The sequence below is a fragment of the Polyodon spathula genome, chromosome 12 (genome assembly GCF_017654505.1).
Source record: "Polyodon spathula isolate WHYD16114869_AA chromosome 12, ASM1765450v1, whole genome shotgun sequence".
NCBI classification, from domain to species: Eukaryota; Metazoa; Chordata; class Actinopteri; order Acipenseriformes; family Polyodontidae; genus Polyodon; species Polyodon spathula.
In genome coordinates this window covers 38,712,761-38,721,730 of record NC_054545.1, presented here as the reverse complement: position 1 = coordinate 38,721,730, position 8,970 = coordinate 38,712,761, and the positions used below count along the sequence as shown (strand labels likewise).

The window sequence follows — 8,970 nt, the reverse complement described above, 5'->3', positions numbered from 1 at the left end:
CAAATGAATGACACACTGCAGAGCAGCTCAGTGCCCAGGAAATCACGGTAAACTCTGCTAAATGCACAGTATAACCAAGTAAATGCACAGTATGACCAATTGAAAAGCATGGGGGAAAATTACCTGAAAGGAGTTGAAGAGCATCTCGTAGTGCATCTGTCTGTCACAACGTCCCCAACATGTCCGTGTAGGGCAAAGCCAAGAACACCACATAGTACACCCCAAACAGAGGCATCAGGACCAGTGTGGACTTGAACAGCTTCCTGCAGGGAGGGGGAGAGAAAAGACATGACAGCGCAGCCCAGACACTCACCTACACTGTGATGTGAGTGTAATTACATGACGGCACAGTCCAGACTCACACCTGTACTGCACTGTGAGTGTAATTACATGACGCACAGTCCAGACTCACACCTGTACTGCACTGTGAGTGTAATTACATGACGGCACAGTCCAGACTCACACCTGTACTGCACTGTGAGTGTAATTACATGACGGCACAGTCCAGACTCACACCTGTACTGCACTGTGAGTGTAATTACATGACAGCACAGTCCAGACTCACCTATACTGCTGCCTGGGGTCCAGCTTGCCACAGTTTAGAGGCCAGCACTCGCACGATGTTGAGAAATAGAAAGAAATTCACCTGGAAACAGAGAGAGAAAAGATAGCAGTGTTCAGAAACCACAAACTTGAAATAAGCAACAGCCGGTGTGGGTAGAATAGTGCGTGTGTGTGTGTGTGTGTGTGCACATGGGTGGGTGTCAGTGTTTGTGTGTGTATAGGGTGAGTATGAAGTCATTAGGAACTACGGAAAAGGTTTGATTGCGGAACACGCCAGTTGTCAGGTAACAGGTTTCCAAGCAATCAGTCTATCTTTATTTTCTTAGATAGTGCCTTTCGTGATAAGAGCTGCTTTCAAACTGCTGCTCCTGCTCCTCCTCCTTCATCTTCTCCCTTCTCAACACCTCTCCGCTCTCTGGCCTCTTTCTCTCTGCCTTCAAACAAGCCTCTATCACCCCCCTCCTCAAAAAACCTACCCTCGACCCCACCTCCCTCCAGAACTACCGTCCTGTCTCCCTCTTACTCTTCTGCTCAAAAAACCCTTGAGCGGACATGTGTAAAAGTGGTTGACAGTGTGCAGGTGCAGGGGATTGAAGAACAGACAGACAATTGTAATCCAGGTGAAAAGGTTTGTTTTATTTATTTTTAAGTCCAGTGTCTGACGGCAAAACAAACAGTAAATTATAATAATAGTAAGTGATACAGCAGCCTGTATTACTTAGATTTATAATCCCCCAAACTGGTCCCGAAATAATAGTCCTTTTATTGTATCGCCACATTAAACACAAAACACATACACAAGTCCTGTTAGTGCGTGAATTAGTGATTGTGGGGCGATGCAGTTTTACAGTGGTACAGGTGAAGTGCTGTCCAGGGTTTGTGCTGGCCTCTGGCGACAGCTCCGGAACATGTTAGTTGTCTATTTAATACACTCAACAATAGACAGTGCAAACAAACACTTACTATCACCAACAGTACAGGTCCTTCCAGGTCAATAACACAACCAAACAAAGGAACAGATACATCGCTTGGACCCGTATTTATACCGTCACTCATGACCCCTTGGTAAACGATTGCAGCTGCTTTTTATGATCTGCAGCTGCCACATAATTTGCACTCCGGGTCAATGAGTTAGTGTCAAAAGCTCCGTCTCTTTTCATCACGACCGACCTCCTTGTGTCAGGCCAAGTAGTCAAGTAGTCCAGAGTATTCTGTTCCCGTTACTTAGCGCCCTCACAGATCGAGATAAGAGATTTACTAACAAGAACCATTTTGGACAATGATTAATGTTACCTAAATTATTCTGTATTGAGTTGGAATTAACCTTAACCAAAGGATAATAAAAAGAAGGATCGGACAGACTCCAGACTCTGTGCGTTTTAAATCACAGGCGCCATTACTGGAATCCATTGGTGTGTAGAAGCCAATTGGAGCACACGGAAAGTATACTGTATGATAAAATGCGATTGTGGTTCAAATTACAAAATGTTACTGTCCAGTGAATGACTTTATCAATAAAGCATTCATCGTTATGTATTATGTAAATTTTTTATGTTCAAGTTTTCTGTTTATCTTAGTTTTTCAAGTTTAATTTGTGTATAGCATGTACACTAGGTAGCTCAGTTCAGATTAGTGACGGAGTTTATGAAATTCTTTTGTTGGACGTACGCAAAGCCTGCGCTTTAAAAGCAGATGCGAAACTTAAAAAAAATAAATAAATCTGGTTAAGTAATGAACTCAAATCAACCATTAAAAATAACACTAAATATACCGATCCAGTAGGCACTATACGAAACGCCCAGTCAACGAGCGGGCTCCCATCTAAGCCCCGCCCACTCTGTCCGATCCTTCTTTTTATTATGCTTGATCTCAACCCGGAAACAGACAGTTTTGTGTTGTTGTTGTGAAAATGGAGGATGTGGCGGAGCTTCTCGCCGTGCTGTTTATCTGCATTATTCTGCACGTTATGCAGCACAAGAGCCAGTCGCTGGACGTCGCCAAGCAGATGCGCTCGAAACGGTGTCACCGTTTCTTTACAGAGCTCAATGCGCGGAGGAGGGCGAGGAGGAAGGTACGAAGCTGGTACACACACCCACTGTCACCGATCGCAGTAAACAGCACAACGCTGTGCCATCGCAGTCTAGAGGAGCGATGAGCAGCTGTGTGCCGGGAATCTCCATAAAAACGTAAAACCTTTCCCCGCGGTAATTCCAATAATATTATTATCGTTACTGGTATCCTACTTTAGCATCACATATAGAATTAACTAACTGTGCTTCATAAAGTCGAACGAAACCGGCTGAATAATGTTACGTTAACATGTTGAATTCCATACCACTTTGTAGTTCTCCATACTTAACGAAAAACTGACACATTGAAAAATGTGACGTTTCAAAATCTAACATGAACTAGTTATGGCTTCTGGTAGACTTTTGCAATGCCATTTTGGCATTACATTACATGATGTTAGGTAAAATACCAAAATTCTGTTAATATCATATATATATATATATATATATATATATATATATATATATATATATATATATATATATATATATATGTCTAAATCTTAAAATTATAGGTGATGTAAAACTTTTGGCCGGAGCTGTACATTAGAACATTTCTCTGTTACCAATTGGCGGGTTTGTATATAAATTAGAAATAAGTGTTTGAGGACTTTTAAGTAATGACTTTATTTACATGGTGCCTTACTGCCCCCCAGTGGAATCGTTCAGGAAGGGCAACACATTGAGCCTCAGCACTCCATGTCTGTCAATGCAAACTTCTAAACTGTTCGAGGTTTAGAATTAGGATGTCGTATTCCAGCAGCTACCAGAGCAGGACTCAGCAGGGAGCCCTTACAGCAATGGAAGTCTACGTCTGTACTGGTGCAGTGGCTCTGTTTAATTTCATAAATGATTAAACACGATTTACCGTTTCACTGAGAATGTTTGTACCCACTCAGAAAATCAATCAAATTATTATTGTATATAGCTCCTTTCATAGAAAAGCCATCTGAAAGCGCTACACAATAAAAAGGCCTGTAAAACAAGGGTGAACAATAAAAGTATAAACGTGGCGTAACCCATCGCATTCCCATCACGAGAAGCCCATCGTCACTATTTTATAACGGCATGCTCACTGCTATAAACACTAAGGCTCACCCCTCGATTTGGCCTGCATATCTTTGACAACGATCATAGGGTTAAGCAAAACTGAAACGTTTAATACAAAAGTATCTGAAGGCTTTCATGAAGTGACTACACATGTATGTTTGTTATTGTTATTGAATAACACAGTGCTGTGAGTGTGCGTGTTGCCTCTTGTTTGAATAACACAGTGCTGTGAGTGTGTGTGTTGCCTCTTGTTTGAATAACACAGTGCTGTGAGTGTGTGTGTTGTCTCTTGTTTGAATAACACAGTGCTGTGAGTGTGTGTGTTGTCTCTTGTTTGAATAACTGCTGTGTTTGAATAACACAGTGCTGTGAGTGTGTGTGTTGTCTCTTGTTTGAATAACACAGTGCTGTGAGTGTGTGTGTTGCCTCTTGTTTGAATAACGCAGTGCTGTGAGTGTGTGTTGTCTCTGTTGCCAGTGGGTGCTGATTGCTTCTCTTGCTTTGCCGTGCTGCAGATGCTGCTGGGGATCCTGCCCAAGCCGCGCAGGTCTCCGGTGGTGTGGGCGAGGGAGCGCAGCACCGAGTGGTGGCAGGAGACGGTGCTCGGCTGCTTCACGGAGATCGACTGGCTGGAGAACTTCCGCATGAAGAAGAGCACCTTCTTCTACATCGTCTCTGAGCTGCAGCCTCTGCTGGAGCACCAGAAGACCAAATTCAGAGACCCGGTGAGCGTGGAGAAGCGGGTCGCCATCGCGCTCTGGCGCTTCGCCACTAACCTGGAGTACCGCAGCATCGGCCAGCGCTTCGGCGTGAGCCGCACCACAGTGTACCGCTGCGTCCGGGATGTCTGCCTGGCCATCACCAGGGTGCTGAAGCCCAAGTTCCTGAGCCAACCCACCGTGGCTGACTTCCAGAGAGCATGCGAGGGATTCAGAGAGATCTGCGGGCTCCCAATGTGCGCTGGAGCCATCGACTGCACCCACATTCCCATCATCGGACCCGAGGAGAACCATGCAGACTACTACAACGCCCAGGGCTGGCACTCCGTGGTGCTGCAGGGCATTGTGGATCACAGGGGCAGGTTCTGGGATGTGTCTGTGGGACACCCCGGCAACACCCATGACTCCCATGCCTTGCGCATGTCCAGCATGTGGCAGAAGGCCGGCAGTGGGACACTGTTCCCCAGCCACAGCGAGGAGCTGCACGGCTGCACGCTGAGCTACATGATTGCTGGGGACTCGGGGTACCCTCTCAAGCCCTGGCTCATGAGACCCTACTCCGGCAGGGTGGCGCTGACGGGCCCCCAGCGCGACTTCAACGCCAGGCTGGGCAGGGCGCACGCGGTGGCAGAAGGGGCTTTCGGGAGACTGAAGGGAAGGTGGAGGTGTCTCCTGAAGAGGAACGACTGCCAGCTCCACATCCTGTCCAGCCTGTTGCGCGCCTGCTGCATTCTGCACAACATCTGCGAGGCCAGCGAGGACCGCTTCTTCCAGGACTGGCTGGAGAGCGACAAGGCGGAGGACTTCCCTCAGCCTGTTTGTCAAGCTCGGGACCGGGGGGAGGAGGAGGAGTCTGAACCCATCAGGAGAGCGCTGTGCCAGTATCTCAGCTCAGGACTGGGGGAGGGAGGAGTACTCTGAACACATCAGGAGAGCGCTGTGCCAGTATCTCCGCTCTGAACACATCAGGAGAGCAATGTGCCAGTATCTCCGCTCTGAACACATCAGGATAGTGCTCTCCCAGTATCTCAGCTCTGAACACATCAGAAGAGCGCTGTGCCAGTATCTCAGCTCTGAACACATCAGAAGAGCGCTGTGCCAGTATCTCAGCTCTGAACACATCAGGATAGTGCTCTCCCAGTATCTCAGCTCTGAACACATCAGGATAGTGCTCTCCCAGTATCTCAGCTCTGAACACATCAGGATAGTGCTCTCCCAGTATCTCAGCTCTGAACACATCAGAAGAGCGCTCTCCCAGTATCTCAGCTCTGAACACATCAGAAGAGCGCTGTGCCAGTATCTCAGCTCTGAACACATCAGGATAATGCTCTCCCAGTATCTCAGCTCTGAACACATCAGAAGAGCGCTGTGCCAGTATCTCAGCTCTGAACACATCAGGATAATGCTCTCCCAGTATCTCAGCTCTGAACACATCAGAAGAGCGCTGTGCCAGTATCTCAGCTCTGAACACATCAGAAGAGCGCTGTGCCAGTATCTCAGCTCTGAACACATCAGAAGAGCGCTGTGCCAGTATCTCAGCTCTGAACACATCAGAAGAGCGCTGTGCCAGTATCTCAGCTCTGAACACATCAGGATAGTGCTCTCCCAGTATCTCAGCTCTGAACACATCAGGATAGTGCTCTCCCAGTATCTCAGCTCTGAACACATCAGAAGAGCGCTCTGCCAGTATCTCAGCTCTGAACACATCAGAAGAGCGCTAGTATCTCAGCTCTGAACACATCAGAAGAGCGTTGTGCCAGTATCTCAGCTCTGAACACATCAGGATAGCGCTCTCCCAGTATCTCAGCTCTGAACACATCAGAAGAGCGCTGTGCCAGTATCTCAGCTCTGAACACATCAGAAGAGCGCTGTGCCAGTATCTCAGCTCTGAACACATCAGAAGAGCGCTGTGCCAGTATCTCAGCTCTGAACACATCAGAAGAGCGCTGTGCCAGTTCTTAGTACTGTGTGACTCCGTCCTGGCATTCACAACATGCTTATGTTATTGAATCGACTGACAATCACAATTGAGCGCCTGGTAACTCTGTGAATGAACTGATTGCTCGTCTCATCACAACATGGCTAAGGCACGGCAGCAAGTCTGTAGGGCCACTAGCTGGAGTTGTTCATACAGCTAAAAGGGAGGCACAATATATATGTAATTTATTAATTCATTATTAAGGTAATTCTGAAACCTAGGACTGGCTGCAGGGCTACTTTAAGTTTGTAATGCTAGGTGTGTGACCGTGGGACCTGCTGAAACCAACATGCAGTGTTCTTGTTTCCTCTTTTTAACAATGCGGTCATTCACTGTCACTGTTATAGCCTTTTAACACTTGCACACCTGAGCCGATCCCTCACGGTACGGCTAGTTTCACACTTGTCATTTTGCTGGGCCGAGCCGAGCCGGAACCGTGAAACTCTGGCCTCGCAAGATATCTGGTACTGGCTTGGTGCTGAGCAAGGCTGGGGGCGGGGTTAACTCGTACTGTCCAAAACAATAAAGTCTACAGAAAGATTTTACAGGAATTGAGAAACGCGAGACTAAACCACAGTGTGAAACAGTGTTGTGAAAAAATAAAAAAATATAAAACAGGATTACAAAAAAACTAAGATCATAACAAAACAACGTGTCAGACAGCAAAAAAAAGTAAATATTCTGATTTAATGGACGCAGTTCTTGGTTACAGACCTGCAACGATCGATATGGTCATTTTTTAAAAATACCGTATATTAACACTGCTTGCATAAAAACAAGTTGTAAAGAAAAATATCTTTGTTATGTTTAGATTTTGTTGTTAACAGGCCTATTTTAAGTCTATTTTTCTGAAATGTTTACTGACATTTTTCAAATACTATCTGTAATGCTTTAAAGTTATTATTATTAGACAGTCCACTGCCCCGTTTGAAGCCTTTTAAATTACTTTACGTTTTCAGCTTGAGTGCCTTTAAGTAAGATGACACTGGCGGCAACGCTATTGTCGTGTTTTATATACAAATAAGCTTACTTGATTTGAAAAACATCATAAAGCAACTTCTTACACCACTTGGTTTGATTAAATGAGTAGTACAAAAGAAAATATCAAAGCTGAACATTAACGTCAACAAAGAACAATGACAACTTGTTAATGAAAAAATATGTATTGCAGCCTACTTCAGTAGGAACATTAGCCTGCTATATTAAACCAGAACAATAAAGAAATAATACCAATCTGGTTCTCTCGTGCCTCTTTCAATGAATATAATTGAATTAATAGAGAATAAAAACATACTAAGATAACAGCTACTGAGCCTAAGTTTAATTAATCGTTTTTGTAATCTTCCAGCGGCTTGTGTTGCAACCACATCGCTGATAACAGACCTTGGAAACCAGTGTTGGTGTTGGGGTGCGGATTTGTTTCTTAATCAGTGTTGTCCTTCTGGACGTCCTCTGAATTTCTTTTAATTTGTTTGATTTTTTTAAACCATTTAAATGCAAAACCATAACAAAACATGTATAAAGGTTTTTATTTATTTGTTATTTGTCCTGCGGTTGCCTTTAATTTTTTTTGCACGTACCACTACTTTGTATATTATGCAGAATACGTGAATGGAAACTTCTAACACTAGTACGTTCAGTACTCTTTCAAATAAACGTGTTATGATTTTGAATGTGCAGTTCTTAGGGTGGTGTTAATGCCATTGCTTGCTGCCCAGCACCTCTTTACAAATCAAGCACTGAGCTGCAGTTCAGTCCCACATTTCTCAATTCCTGTGAACACAAGGAATTGAGCGCTTGTACAAAAAAACTGACAATTGGGATGACTAGATCAAACCTGTCAGCCCGTTTGAACCCTCTTTCGTGCAGCACCTCCTAATTTGTATTTGTGGGACACATGGGTCCCTTGTAGCTTAAAGGGTTAAGGATAGTTATTTTTGTATTTATTGGAAATATAATTTCATGTTTTTTTCTTACTGACTAATCTAGATTTGTGTGTTAGATTTCTTTCATATAGAGGCTCCTGAGTGGCACATCCGGTAAAGGTGCTCTGTGTGGACGTCCTACAGCCTGGACACCACCGGTTTGAGTCCAGGCTATTCCACTACCTACCGTGGACAGGAGTTCCCAGGGGGTTACCATAGATTCTATGCTAAAACCAAGCTAGCTAACCAATCTATTACCAATAAATAATATAGATATATATATATATATATATATCTATATCTATATATATATATATCGAGACACACACACAACACACACACACACAGAGTGTACAAAACATTAGGAACACCTTCCTAATATTGAGTTGCACCCCCTTTTGCCCTCAGAACAGCCTCAATTCGTCAGGGCATGGACTCTACAAGAAGCGTTCCACAGGGATGCTGGCCCGTGTTGACTCCAACGCTTCCCACAGTTGTGTCAAGTTGGCTGGTAGTGGATCTCTACTCCGAATAGCTTGTTCAATCTCATCCCACAGATGCTCAATTGGATTGAGATCTGGTGACTGGACAGGCCACTGCAGTAAGCTGAATTCACTGTCATGTTCATGGAACCATTCCTGGACAATCCTAGCCTTGTGGCATGG

At 44.7% G+C, this 8,970-nt stretch overlaps 1 protein-coding gene across 1 annotated transcript; it reads left to right on the top strand.

Annotated features, from left to right (window-relative positions):
* The first annotated feature begins 2,445 nt into the window (after positions 1 to 2,445).
* On the top strand, positions 2,446 to 5,325 carry LOC121323981 (protein ALP1-like). The gene is made up of 2 exons (XM_041265340.1): positions 2,446 to 2,635; positions 4,199 to 5,325. Exons 1-2 carry the CDS (start codon positions 2,474 to 2,476, stop codon positions 5,321 to 5,323), a joined length of 1,287 nt encoding a protein of 428 aa, XP_041121274.1. The 5' UTR covers positions 2,446 to 2,473; the 3' UTR covers positions 5,324 to 5,325.
* The last annotated feature ends 3,645 nt before the right edge of the window (positions 5,326 to 8,970 follow it).

Excerpts from the sequence above, each read along its gene's own strand:
- LOC121323981 (XM_041265340.1), top strand. The coding sequence starts at position 2,474 with ATGGAGGATGTGGCGGAGCTTCTCGCCGTGCTGTTTATCTGCATTATT. Across the intron at positions 2,636-4,198 it reads GGAGGAGGGCGAGGAGGAAG|ATGCTGCTGGGGATCCTGCC; the intron begins GTACGAAGCTGG and ends GCCGTGCTGCAG.